This window comes from Leuciscus leuciscus (assembly GCF_965113295.1).
Source record: "Leuciscus leuciscus genome assembly, chromosome: 9".
Taxonomy (NCBI): domain Eukaryota; kingdom Metazoa; phylum Chordata; class Actinopteri; order Cypriniformes; family Leuciscidae; genus Leuciscus; species Leuciscus leuciscus.
Genome location: NC_138733.1, coordinates 23,746,292 through 23,760,749, shown reverse-complemented (window position 1 = coordinate 23,760,749; position 14,458 = coordinate 23,746,292). Strand labels below are relative to the sequence as shown.

The 14,458-nt window shown below is 36.7% G+C and overlaps 1 protein-coding gene and 1 long non-coding RNA gene across 3 annotated transcripts in view; one reads left to right on the top strand and one right to left on the bottom strand.

Moving 5' to 3' along the window:
• Nucleotides 1-14,458, bottom strand: part of gdpd5b (glycerophosphodiester phosphodiesterase domain containing 5b) — a 48,690-nt gene that overhangs the window by 8,603 nt on the left and 25,629 nt on the right. For both annotated transcript variants that reach the window (XR_014208647.1, XM_082179720.1), the window contains exons 3-11: nt 11,785-11,888; nt 8,915-9,008; nt 8,641-8,700; nt 8,276-8,374; nt 6,450-6,543; nt 4,873-5,018; nt 2,341-2,423; nt 983-1,133; nt 166-387 (exon numbers count right to left, since the gene is read on the bottom strand). Coding sequence is in view for 1 of the 2 variants with exons in the window: in XM_082179720.1 (XP_082035846.1) it covers nt 166-387; nt 983-1,133; nt 2,341-2,423; nt 4,873-5,018; nt 6,450-6,543; nt 8,276-8,374; nt 8,641-8,700; nt 8,915-9,008; nt 11,785-11,888 (1,053 nt within the window). In the remaining variant the exon portion in view is untranslated. The remainder of the gene's footprint in view (nt 1-165; nt 388-982; nt 1,134-2,340; nt 2,424-4,872; nt 5,019-6,449; nt 6,544-8,275; nt 8,375-8,640; nt 8,701-8,914; nt 9,009-11,784; nt 11,889-14,458) is intronic.
• On the top strand, nt 1,121-2,453 carry LOC309506167. Its single transcript, XR_014208669.1, has 2 exons — nt 1,121-1,860; nt 1,893-2,453. It is a non-coding gene; the product is annotated as an uncharacterized lncRNA (long non-coding RNA).

Sequence of the window (14,458 nt, the reverse complement as noted above, 5' to 3'; positions counted from 1 at the left end):
CAACCATAATGTAATTAGTTTTACTCACAGCTAGGGGGCGCGACTATACAACCATAAAAAACAAGGACAAACGGATCCTAAAGGTATCTATTTCAACCCCAGGCCAAGGACGAATGAGATTCCCAGTAGCATATCAAAGGTGAGTATCACTCCCTCAAGACTAACCTGCCGTTGTGGTATTCCTGACCTCAGAACAGTGTCCAGGGTGAGGTTGACCCAGTCGTGGTGGTGGGGGTGATTGGGCGGTGGTCTACGCAGAGTGAATACAGCCGAGCTCTTGGATTTAGCCGCTAGTTCCAGCATCTGCTCCAGGCTGCACAATGTCTGGTTCCCCACCGACCAGCGCTCGGACACTGACATGTACTGTACAGTCCAGAAAGGATCATCCTGCGTTCAGTGAAATCAGTTAGTCAAGCTATATGCAGATATACATACTTATACATTCCTAATGTAAAAAATAAAAAATTAAAAGTCAAAAGAAAACGAGGACATTTAGCCTAAATTATGAAGCTATGACACTTTGCTTAATTACATTGAAGTCCACTTATAATTGGAGTAAAAGTCAAAATTTAGATTTACATAACCCTTAGAGATCAACAGACCATTTTTGTTACTGTACCTTTAAGATTTCTATATGCAAATGATATCTGTTATAACTGGCTAATCACTTTGCATGAAATGCAGTATAGTTATTGTTCATTAGGTTGGGCTGATTGCACAAAACTAAGTGGTCGATGTATAAATTTGGGCGAACATATACTAATGTGCTGAAATCATAACTGTGAAATGTTTTATCCAAATGACCTGTTTTGCAATATAATTTCCATTAATGGTCAAGAGAGAGGCTTAGTGTGAGTATTCAAGTATTTTAAATTTAAAAACACTCTTCAGTGTTGCCATAAATAAATGCAAATTACTAACACTACTACATCTCTATTTCAGCTGTATTGTAGACATGGTTCAGAGCCAAAATGGCCCATACCTTCAGAAACCACTGGCCAGCGTTCAGTGAGCTCAGATCAGTCCAGTTGAAGAGTGAAGCATCCTCATACTGTCTCTCTGGGAAGACTCTCCTCACGTTTGTGGTTCTCCTCAATGTCCGGTCTCTCATGAGGAACGGCACACCATCTAGACTACAGCCAAAGCCAGAGTTACTCAGCAGTGTGTGATTAGACAGCACTTAGATGCAACTGAGAAAGTGCTTCCATTAGGGCTGAACCTGCCAGCACTTCTGGGTAATATTCAATGATAAGAGAGTGAATAAAAGAGGTGAGTGGACTTACTGTATGCTGTCACTGGCAGAAGAACATCTGTATGGACTTATTGCAATAGTGGGATAGTTGTACACAACTGTAGTAGTATTATTTTTTTCATTTGGCAGATGCCTCTTTACAAAGGGGAACCAATAAACTGAGGTTTAATGACTTGAAAGAGCACAATGGTGGTAGCTTGTGATTGAAGCTTTGGGTTACCAGACAAGATAATTTAACCTCTAAGCCACATCAATCCATTTGATTTGAATATGGTTTTATACCAGTGCCACCACCTCTCAATGAAATTAAACCAGATGTTGCCAACCAAAGCAATACATTGCCTGAAACAACCAATCCCGAAGCAGTAACGGTCCACAAGACTACATTTTCAATTGCATTTATTTTTATAGTGTTTCTTACAATATATATATTGTTCTTTTAACTGACTCAACCGTTTAAAAAGTGCAGCTGTATCATTGCAACACAATGGTGAAGATGCTATCAGGACTAAACATTTAATTTCAATGATGAATTAAAAAAATTTAGTAATAGATTTTAAAGGATTACAAAAAAATATTTGCTTTTCATTTCTTCAGTTAAAACTTCAGTTAAAAAAACACACAAAAAACAAACAAATAGGCTGCAGTGTTTTTAAAAATGAGGTCAAAATGATTTTTGTGGTAATCAACATTATGCCAGAGATTCTCTCCATATAGAGCTTCACTTGTATTTGAGATATCTCAATCAAAAAAGCTTGAGTGATGACTCTCTTTAACCAAGATAAATTACAACACAACAGATGGACAATTTCTGCTCCATTATCTAAAGATGTGCAGGCAGAGTAGATTATAGCTTAAATGGGCTTCTTTATAAAGTCTTCCTGTCTGTCCCAGTGTTCAATTACTGTGCACTCCCTGGGTTAAAGAGACGTCACCACTCATGCCAACCTCTCATTATAGCAGTCTCGCTCTGCCACACAAGGATTCACACTTTGAAACACACACTGTGGCCTTGTGCCTTTAGACACACACTGCTCTGTATAATCTATTGATTGAACTGTACCAAGACAGAATGAATGTATGAATACCTGATGGTCACATCCGCCTCCAACCCACTAACATTTCTCTGCAGAGCTCGGTTGAAGGATAGTAGAGTGTTCTCTGGAGCGAGCTGAACAAGAGGGGGGGAAAAGAAAAGAAAGTGAAAATGATACAAAGATTAAAGTACTGCATACGTGAACCCTATGGAAGCAGCAAAGGAAAGAGCATTGTTAAACCAAAATGTGAGACTCATTTCACCCTGGAGCAAGGCAATAGCAAAACATCTTCCTTGTTGTTTGGATATAAATCAATTACTCCTCAGAGGTTTACTGAGTGCTTGAGGGCCAGACAGATGCACAATCTACGGCTCCTCTGTGGTTCATGCTTATGCAACGGCATGCAAGCAGCAACTTGAGATCATCTGAACACAGCGGGTCTACATGTGACAAATGCAGAATGAGGGTGAGATGCTTCCTTTTAAGCACAAGAGAATGCGGAGAGGAATATATTAAGGATCAACAGGATCAGTATGAATGTGCCTTTGGAGAGGACTTATGGTTATGACCCTCATCTCAGAATTCTGGATTTTAAAGCCATGGTGGTCAGTTCCACACCTATGATCTCAAACCAGCGCCCTCAATGTGTTTTCAACCCAGGTTTAGGTGTTTACAGCTGTAGCTAGGAGTGGCAGAAGTCAATTGCTTGAAGTTCCTCCAAAGAAAATAGTTCACTAATAAGGTAGCAGAAATCTTACATAACACTGCTGCTAGAAAGACACATAAGAAAGCTGAGATGTTATTACTAATTATATTTCTAATTTATTTTTCTGTAGCCATATTCAGAAGCGGACCAATTTTTCCGAGGGGAAATTAGGTTGATTTGTGTTTTTCACAGATGATTTTAATCCAGAGCAATTAAACATCTCTTCTTTTTTTTCACACAAACCCCAAAAATCTACAGAGAAAGTTACACACACAACCTGTCAAAAGTTTGTAGTTTTTTATATTTATGAAAGAAGTATCTTAAGCCTGGAACACACCAAGCCGACGGTCGGCCGTCGGGCAGTTTCCGTGCGTCGGCCGACTAAATCTTCTCAGTGTGTTCCGCACCGTCGGCTGAAATTGGTCCTCGTCGGCTTTGTAACGGCCGATTCGACATGTTGAATCGGCGTCGGGCCGTCGGTGAAAGAGGGAACTCTGATTGGCTGTTCAGCTTAGTGACCGAGTCAGTGCACGAGAATAATAGCAAAAATGCGGGCAAAGTCAAAACGGTACAGATAGAAGGCTGTTCTAATGATATGTCATCTTATCTGAGTGTTCCTTGGCGAATATTTCAATATTAACACGAGAGGAGTGGAATAAAGACAGTGTTTAGCAGGATTGATATTCAAAACGGTAAGCACGCACTGCTTTGTTTACGGTTTGTGTAACTGCAGCCGGCAGCGCCGGTTTCCCTTTTTGAATGACGAATATAGACGAATATATCTGCAGAAATAGACAGTTGTCTCATTTACACGCAGGCGCAGAACGCGCATTCTAGCTGACAGTCGGCTGTAGTTCTCTCGGTGTGTTCAAGTGCAGCTTTTTACCCCGACGCGAGGCGACAACACAGTCGGCTTTCATCAGCGCTAGTTCGTCTGCGTCGGCTTGGTGTGTTCCAGGCTTTAGGCTCACCAAGGCTGTATTAATTTGAAGAAAATACAGTAAAAATAGTAATATTGTGAAATAATCTAAATATTAAAAAAGACCTGTTTTTTATTTTAATATACAGTATATTAAAAAATGTGATGGCAAGGCTAAATCTTTAGCAGCCATTCCTTCTGTGTCACATGATCCTTCAGAAATCATTCTAACATGCTGATTAGGTGCTCAATTAGTGACAATTATAATTATCTATGTTAATATTATATATATATATATATATATATATATATATATATATACATACATACATATACATACATATACATACATACATACATATACTTACATACAACACATATATTGTATAATAATTAGTAACGTACACATCTAGACACAGAAAGTCCAATTCCAGCTGAATCAGTACATGAAATAATGGATGTCCTATATTCATACCTTCAAGTAGTTCATAAAACTAATCCTGTCCAAAATACTGTATTTCACTACAAATGTACAACAGCATTTTCCATTTTTTCTCGGCTACTATCAAACAAAAATAACATCCACGCATATAAAAAGTGCATTTGCCATTACAGCGCACAATACACCACTGATACACACGAGCGTATTGAAAACCCTTCATAACCACCAAACCTTGAACAACGCCTACACAGAGATTCTCACTGGCTCTTACCAGAGTTATATTTAGCTATGACAAGCCAGGGAAAAGAAATATGAGAAAGATAAATGAAGAGAGAGAAAGAAAAAGAGAGGGAAAGTGAGGGATGGAAAAAGACACAGGAAAGAGATAGAGGCCTAGAGAGAGAGAGAGAGAGCAAGGACCAAACTGCCTCCAATCCGTGATGTAGCCTGAGCTTGATGTAGCATCTAGGGAAGACAGGAAGTGCACAGAACAATGTTGACAATTTGACAGCTTACCATTGGAGCTCCTTGATGGCCGATGATGGCGGGTGCTGCTTTGAGACTCCCACGCTCCATAATGCAGGGTGAGGTGATTGACAGCGGAATGAAGTACAGCGTGAGGAGAACACTCAGGTAGATGAGGAGAACCATCATCTGGAACCCTAAAGAATCAATAACTTAGTTATCTGAAATTACAACTATGGTATAGCTTCAAAAAAAAAAGAAGCATTTTTTTAGGAATAAAATGGCTTTAAATGAGATGTTTTTAAACTATTTGGATTGTGAATACATGTGGTATGTCATAATCTTTGCAGTAGCTAAGAGGAAATGCCTAAATGAAATTTTTAGCTCAGAACAAGTAACTGTGAATGCTTAGCCAGCACATTTAAAGTGTGCGGTCTCCTTGTACATAATGTGCTTTCTAATATTAGTGCTACTGTAAGTAAATTTATGTTGACAGTTGAGGAGCCATGACAGTAGCTGTCCTGAAGAAGAAAACTGTAGAAGTTTAGGCTAAAATGTGCAATATCTTCCCCTCGCAGCAATGCTGAATATACAGTATAACATTCTTGTGTTGCACTATGAAGGAGCACATGATGTGTGGAATTGAGCTTACACAGCTATTTTAATTCACATGCAAAGTTAATCCACATGAATAAATCTAAATCTTTTCTAAATCTTACAAATGAAGACAAAATACACTTCCAATCAAAAGTTTGGGGTCTTCCATTTCATAATCATTTTTATTTAGCAACGACGCATTAAATTAAGTGATAGTGAAGACATTTATAATGTTACAAAATATTTATATTTAAAAAAAATAGCCGTTCTTTTGAACTTTCTATTTATCAAAAATATATCATCTGTTTCAAAATTGACATTAATAATAAATGTTTCCTTGAGTACTAAATCACATGACGAGTAAAGACGCTGAAAATTCAGCTTTGCATCTGAGGAATAAATCAAAGTTGAAAATATATCCAAATAAAACTGTTATTTTAAATTATAATACAAATTTGACTACAGTTTTATTATATTTTGAATTTAATAAATACAGCTTTGGTCAGCATTAGGCTTGCTGCGATAGTTGGTGTTACCAGAGTTATACAGTGTTCAGCCACACACCGATTACATCACTTGCCCACAGCGGTATTCTAATTTACACACACACACACACCTTCATGGTGTATGCAGTGCCTATTGATTTTGTTAATAAAGCTCATGTTAATGAAGTGTAATACATGTTAATAAAGGCTCTGTATACTGTATGTCCCTGAGGAAGGAAGAGAAATTTTGTTCTGATTAACTAAATGAGCTAACCCAGTTAAATCTGTGTGTAGTTGAATCAGATGAGCTTGGGTAAACAGAAATGAAGAATCAATAGTAGTTTATTAATTTCGCCCCTAATGCTGTAACATGAAACACTAGAGCATTGAGCTAGTGGAGATAGTAATGTGTGTCTGTGTGACGACATGAATGTATCAATAGGGATAGAGGGTTTCTCTGTGTATCGCTTTAATAATTAACATCTGGTTAATAATGATGTCTAACTGAGAGCCTGATCTTTGAGCGAGGAAGTGAATTCGGCTTACTGGTTTTCTCTCCTCGTGCCACCTGTCCTGCCACCAGCCAGGCCAAAGCGGTAGTTGCAGCTAAAGCGCCGATTTGAAGGAAGGGACCAGTAGCCTGAACAAAAATGGAGACATTCATTTGTCCTAAATACACAAACATAGACAGAATGAGAAAAATGTCTAGAAAATTGAGGAACCTTACTTAAATGGATAGTTCACCCAAAAATGTTGTCATCATTTACTCACCCTCATGTCATTCCAAACCTGTAAGAATTATGTTTATCTTTGAAACACAAATAAAGATCTTTTTAAATGAAATCTGAGAGATTTCCATCCCTCGATTGACAGCTACGCAACTACCACTTTGATGCTTCAAAAAGTTCATTAAGAGATCGTAAAACTAATCCATATGAATTGAATGGTTTAGTCCAAATTAAGGCTTTTATTCACATAAACATTCACCAACTCACACATCAGTTGTGGTAAACGGAAGCTCAAGCATGTTCGCTTGACTTGCGAGAACCAATAAGGTTCATTCTTGTGTGTTACGCATCATGTTTGAGCTTCAGCAAGAACCAATGAGGCTCATTCTCGTGTGTTACGCATCATGTTTGAGCTTCAGCAAGAACCAATGAGGCTCCTTCTTGTGTGTTACGCATCATGTTTGAGCTTCAGCAAGAACCAATGAAGCTCATTCTCGTGTGTTACGCAGCACGCTTGAGCTTCAGCGAGAACCAATGGGGTTCATTCTTGTGTGTTACGCAGCACGCTTGAGCTTCAGCAAGAACCAATGGGGTTCATTCTTGTGTTACGCAGCACGTTTGAGCTTCAGCAAGAACAAACTAAACAAACTAAATTCAATCTGTTCATCATATAAAGCGATCGTGTCTCCAGAAAATGTTGGACTAAACCGATCTATTCATATGGATTAGTTTAAGTTGTATGTAACTTATTGAAGCGTCAAAGTGGTAGTTGCGTAGCTGTCAATTGAGGGATGGAAAGCTCTCAGATTTCATCAAAAATATCTTCATTTGTGTTCCAAAGATAAACGAAAGTCTTACAAGTTCGCAACGACATGAGGGTGAGTAAATAATGACATCGTTTTAATTTTAGGGTGAACTAAGCCTTTAAAGTGTCTGTAGAAAAATCAGTTTACAGAGAGAGATCGCACACTCAAGATAAACTTCTAGCCTGAAGCATACACTCTCGTTCAAAGGTTTGGGGTCTGTAAGATGTTTTAATGTTTTTGAAAGAAATCTCTAACACTCACCAAAGCTGCATTTATTTAATCAAAAGTACAGCAGAAAACAGTAATACTGTGAAATATTATTGCAATTTAAATTAAATGTTTTCTATGTTAATGTATTTTAAAATGTAATTTATTCCTGTGATGGCAAAGCTGAATTTTCAGCATCATTACTTCAGACTTCAGTGTCACATGATCCTTCAGAAATCATTCTAAAATGCTAATTTGCTGCTCAAGAAGCATTTCTTATTATTTTCAATGTTGAAAACAGTTGAGCTGTTTAATATTTTTGTGAAAACAGTGATACTTTTTTCAGGATTTTTTTTATTTTTTATGTATAGATTGCTCAAATGAACAGCATTTATTTGAATGATAAATCTTTTGTAACATTACATATGTATTTACTGTCACTTTTGATCAATTTAATGCAACCTTGCTGAATAAAAGTGTTCATTTCTTTCAACAACAAAAAATCGTACTGACCCCAAACTTTTGAAGGGTAGTCTAACTAGAAAAACGTATATAGGAACATCCCTGACATTTTTACCAGGCTTTTCAGGACTATCTGAAACCTGGAGATCAGATTTCTAAAAGAACATACCTGAAGAGAAATCCAAACTACATCCCATTCCTCTCCCCACATCTGAGTGACAGATATCACGCCAATTATTGTAGCGAGCAAAGCAACTGTCACACCAATCTAGTGAGAAAAACCAGTTAATTCAGTTAAAAGTCATATTACACAATTCTACTTAATTTATTCTCAGCAAACCGAACTATGCTTCCTTCTCTGTTCATAAACAAACAGGAAATACAACTTATACTCTCTCAATGTGGCCAGAAAGCCTCAGGGCATAAGGTGTTTGTGACACTGTGTCAAGGTTAATTTTGTTTGTCTCACACAAACGGACTAGGTTTTCTATTTCTATTCTGGGGAAAAAAAACATTTCAGTGGTTGACAGGTACCTTGTGGAGCCAGTGAAGGTTTAACTGCTGTCCGACAGCTACATGACACAGGGCTAAAATCTGGACCGAAAAAGGACAAATATTAAAGTTTAACGAAAAACCGGGTGACAGCAACTGTTCAGATAAAGTGATAACTAAAATAAGCTAAAATAATGCTGAATGGTGACATGTACACATGTGTGAGAGAGATATTTAAAGCGTTAGTGGTTCTAGAGAGGTTTTGGTATGCAAACCCACAGTGCCGTATCAGTGCTACAGAGCAGTTACAACTCACCATTAAAAATGCAATATAGGTGAAGCCAGCTGCCGTTGTGGCCAATATGGGAATGGTTCCATCGCTCCACTCCCCTGAACGGTTATATAAAAACCTGTGGGAGCACAATACCGGAAAACTGTTAGAAGTTGATTATTCAGCATTAGAATTCGTGGGTGTCCTCCATAATGTTCAGACCTAACCAAATAACCAAGCCCCTGAAAAACAAATAGAAGCTACTAATCTTTTGACAGGCTCCAAATTTCTCTTGCTCGCTCTCATGAGAGCTCTGGATTATATAAGTATACTTTTACCAAAGAGATGAATCAGAGAAGCATCTGTTTTACAAAAAGCATCATCTGCCTTGTGCGCATCTTTGAAACAAAGGGAGATAAAGCATATGAGACCATGAGGCACAGTATCAGGGTCAGTATTAGCTTTCTTCAACATCTAGGCACAACGGCTTTGATCAGAATTGAATACCGGCCTATGTTTACTCAATGTGTAGTATATCCTTTATATCCTGAAAAAGTGCATATTATTCCACAATATGCTTCAAACTGTAGTATGCTGTTGACATCTTTATGCTATTTTTAATTCAGAGAGTCGTATTAAGTCAACATCTTTATAAAAAAAGTTGTTTTAATATAATGCAAATGTTATACTGCGTTCACGCCATGTCGTAATAACCGCTCAGTACGCTTTCGAAACGCTCTCGCGGTACTTTGATGTCATTCACCAATCAGTCAGTGCAGCTTCAAGTCGAACACACTTTAAATCTGCAGGGGTCAGGTGATACAGCGGCCACGGGTAACAAGTCATAGCTCTCAGAAAATTACAAGTTCAACAAGCACATGAAGGCTTTTTACATGGCGTGAAAGCACCTTTAAAAGAATGTTAAATGAATGTTTTCAACGTAATATGTTTCATATAATATAAGTAATGTTTCTTGAGTGTTAGAATGATTTCTAAAGGAATGAAGACTGTCTGCTAAAGTAATGAAGTAATGGCTGCTAAAAATTCAGCTTTGCCTTCACAGGAATCAATGACATTAGAAAACAGCCGTTTTAAATTGTGATAATAATTCCACAATATTACTGTTTTTACTGTATTTTTGATCAAATGTAGCCTGGGAGAACATGAGAGACTTCTTTTCAAAACATAAAAAAATCTTACTGACATAGTATATACTGCAGCAATAGCAATATGTTAGTATGTTTATCTGAGCCTAGAATCAGAATGGAAAAGGGGTGGGCATGTCATAGATCACCCTTCTGAACTGACAGGCAAAACTGCAGCGTTGTGGGCGGAGCCAGATCGAGGGTTTGATGCCTCTCCTGCCTGATCACAGATTCTACATGCTTGCATGGTCCCTCTGGGCATTAACTGGAGTTCGCTGTGAATCAACCCCTTTTGTCCTCTACAGTAAGATCAAGGACAATGTACCTCCCATGAGACTGTGTGGGAGGAGGTGGAGGCCACAAAGAAGGAGAGAAGTGACATTGAAAAGGAAAAGAAAACAGAATTAAAAAGGAGATCAGGAGGATCAGGAGAAAACGACCTTGAGGAAAAAAGCAAACAATGGCTTTTACTGTCACGTTGTTTTTAATGTCCTCAACCTGTTTTACGGAGTATGTGGCTCCTGGGAAATGGAAGATTATGTAGTATTGTTTCGTCACGCCTCGATTACTGTAATGCTTAATATAGGTGTTTGTCAATCTTCATTGGTACGCCTACAGCTTGATCAAAATGCAACTGCCCCCTCACTTGTTTTCTATAACCAATACTGTCCAATCGTAATATACTGTATGTGGCTGTAGTTTACATCTGTGTCTTCTGCTGTCTTGTTATTTGTTTGTGCATATGGCATTTAATTGTTTTTTTCTTTCTCTTTTATTGTTTTCTGAAAAAAACTGCTGAAAAAAATGAAACCGCTTTATAAATAAATTTGATTTGCCTAAAAATGTATTTAATAGCTAAACCATGACTGAATGTAAATGCAAGTCTTTTTGTGTGTTAATATTATACAGCATTATGCCGATATACTATATTATATATAATGTAATAAAATACATTTTATATATAAATAAATATTCGATTAATCGCAATTAATTCCATCTAACATAAAAGTTTGTTTACATAATAAATGTGTGTGTATGTATAAATATAATATACTGTATACACACATATATTATGTAAACAACACAAACTTTTATGTTAGATGCGATTAATCGCAATTGATCGATTTGACTACTAATTACTATATATGCATGTATGTGTATTTTATTTCTGTATTTTATGTAAACATTTAGTTCACATAAATGAGCGAAACACACCACAAAGAACACTGCCCTTGGTCCTATATCCCAAAATGCACTCTGCTCGACTTGCCCTTCCGTTTAATGTTTGACAAATTAACTGGAAATGATAGCAGCCTCGATTATCAGCATAAGTTTCTTGACTCAATGATTAATTGGACTGACAAACCTTATACAACCTTGCATTAAAAATACAAAATAACTGCTTTTATTCAAGATGATAATTAGCTGGATTAAATATGTAACCAGTATGCAATGCAATGTAGCATACTACTCTAATTCATTGCATAATGCATACTGTTTTAAATACTAAAAGTAGTATTTGTATATACTGCACAGTATGTGCAATCAGCAATTCCATTCTAAATCCTAGCCAAAAACAGTCCAGCCTATCTATTAAAGTTGCAATCTGTTCCATCAGAGCCTTTTCCATGATCTCTGGATTACTTTAAGCGTAGGATTATACCAAATTTGTTTCGGGAAAGCTCATGAGTTTCTTAGATGTATCTGTGCAGAGAAACAGAGATTGTGGGATCGTTGATGAAAGTGTGTGATTTTAAAAGGCTTACTCACCAGTTAAACTCGCTGTAGTCATTGTGGGCCTCCCACCAGAAGTAAAACCACACCAGTAACAAGGAGAAAGTGCAGAAGAGAATGAAGGTCCATAAACACTCCCACTGGAACAGAAAAACACACACACACAAAAAAAAAAATAAGTAAATAAGAGTTTTAAAAAAATCTGTTCCATAATTTGTGTCGATCAACAAGTATTATTAAATAGGTTGGTATCAGCATGCAACAATACGGTCACTGTGAGAAACTGTGCCAAAAGATAATCTCGAGACCTAGAAGGAGAACAAAATTTCAAAATACTGTCAACACTGTTTAAAAATTCAGTGAAATTTAATATGGAGTTCTCATAATGCCTCAGGACATGACTGCATACTCATATGAAACTCAATTAATCTGAATAGAGCTGGTTCAATAGTGAGATCTGCCTTCATCACAGATTCATTATTAAAACATTAGTTCTGCTCTCAGCAGGGTACAACAGAGGGCCTTCTTGTTGCCTGAATTCAGCTCACTTTCTTAGACATCAAGAGATGAATCAAAACGCAAATTGCAAAATCTGCAATAATTAAATATACATTTCCCCATACTTTACTCACATAATGTAACAAATTATGCTTATTCAGCCGATGGTCTTTGCATCAATGTTTATTTAAAAACTGGAAGTGCCTTGTTAAATATCCTATATTGATTTGTTTTATTATAGATAAATTATGGACTGAAATGAAAATATCATTGATTTGGTAAGCTCTTTTAGTACCATGTTAGCCACTCTGGTATTTCTTCTCCAGTTTACATCTTCCAGTGGATGGAATTGGTACAGTATTTAGCATTTTATATTAGCATTTCTCAAACATATACAAACAAGTAGCCTATTCAACAACACCTTCTTTGAGACAGAGTTTAATTTTCAGCATATCACCAGCACTTCCCACACATTATTATTTTTTGGTTTGCACATACACCCCTGGCTCAGCCAACCTCTTAACAATAACCAATGTCCTGTGAATAAAGTCCGAACCTAAAAATATCACCATTTATTTGGCTCACAGAGTAGTGCGTTGTCTACAGCACACAAGATAATTGGGTTTGTGGATTAATTAAATGGCTAGTGTGCAATTACATAAACCATGAAAAAAAACATTAAAAACATTCATTTATTTATAGACATAAATAATGCTTTAATGTTCGAATGGACTAACGTTACTATCATTTTCAAATCAGAGTAATTTTCCTTAATGGTTTTCCTCTTTAATCCACCCTGGTGATTTAGTGTCAGTTCTGTATATGGCAGACAACTTCTAATTCCTTCACATTATGAACTGAAAGGAGACCAAAAAAAACAGGTATAAACCAGCCAGTATAATGAAAACCTGATTTTTTTCAGAACAGCATGGTCAAAAAAAGAAAAATTAGAAATGAAATAAAAGTGAAAAATAAAATAAAACATGGTTACATAAAGAAATTCACTCGGTTCTCATTGCAAAATAAAGACAATGCAGAATGACAGCACTTACTTCAATAAAAAAATAGCGGGGACACAAAGTACTCACACTGTCAATCTTCTTCCTCGTCACTACACAAAGAATGAAAATATAGTCTGTCATGAGGGAGCAGAGCAATGAAAACAGTTTTGAAATGTTCACAAAAAGCAGTTAGAAAGCACGTATTAATTCCTAAGCTCCATCGTCCAAAAACACCTAAATATAGATGGATAAAGAGGATTATGGGTAGTTTCTAAGCAGAAAAATAATTCACACAAATAAATGCTGCTAAACCTGAGATCTCACACCGACATCACAGGCTGTCTGAATGCGCCAAATCAATAGCACACCATAAAACGGGTCAAATGTCAAATGTGGTTTTGTTTTTCCAAATGATTTTTCCATCGAATTTAAAAATGACACCAGACTGAGAACAACAGAAATGTTTAACACTGGCATGGGATGTGGGGGGATGCAGGGTGTTGCTATACAGGGTGTTTAACATTATAATATACAGTATAAATATTCATTTTTATTAGCTAAATGTTAAATGTTGTTTTTAAAGATTAACTTTGAGTGAGCATTCGATGACAGCAAAGGTAATTTACATATGAAAAAGGGGACAATGAGCATGCACAATTAAATACACAATACTACCATGTTTTTTTAGCATAAGATTTATTATAAAGTCAGATCATAATCATAAATCAGATCACTTCGAAAACCAAAAGCCCATTTCTCCTGAACATGCAGCATAATTTGAAGAATCATTCGTTGTGGGAAAGTTTAATAGTTTAAGTTAGGGATTTATTCACCATATAGCAACACCCTGCATCATCCCCCCACATCCCATGTCAGTGTTAAACATTTCTGTTGTTCTCAGTCTGGTGTTTTTTAAATTTTTTAATTCGATGGAAAAATCATTTGGAAAAACAAAACCACATTTGACATTTGACCTGTTTTATGGTGTGCTATTGATTTGGCGCATTCAGACAGCCTGTGATGTTTTTTAAGCATAAGATTTATCATTATTAAGTCAGATCATAATCAATGATCAGATCACTTCGAAAACACGCTGCATAATTTGATATCATTCGTTGTGGCCTTGTGGGACAAGTTTTTCGCCAAAGTTTAATAGTTTAAGTAAGGGATTTATTCATGGCCTGAATGACTCATCCCTCATAACCTTGAAC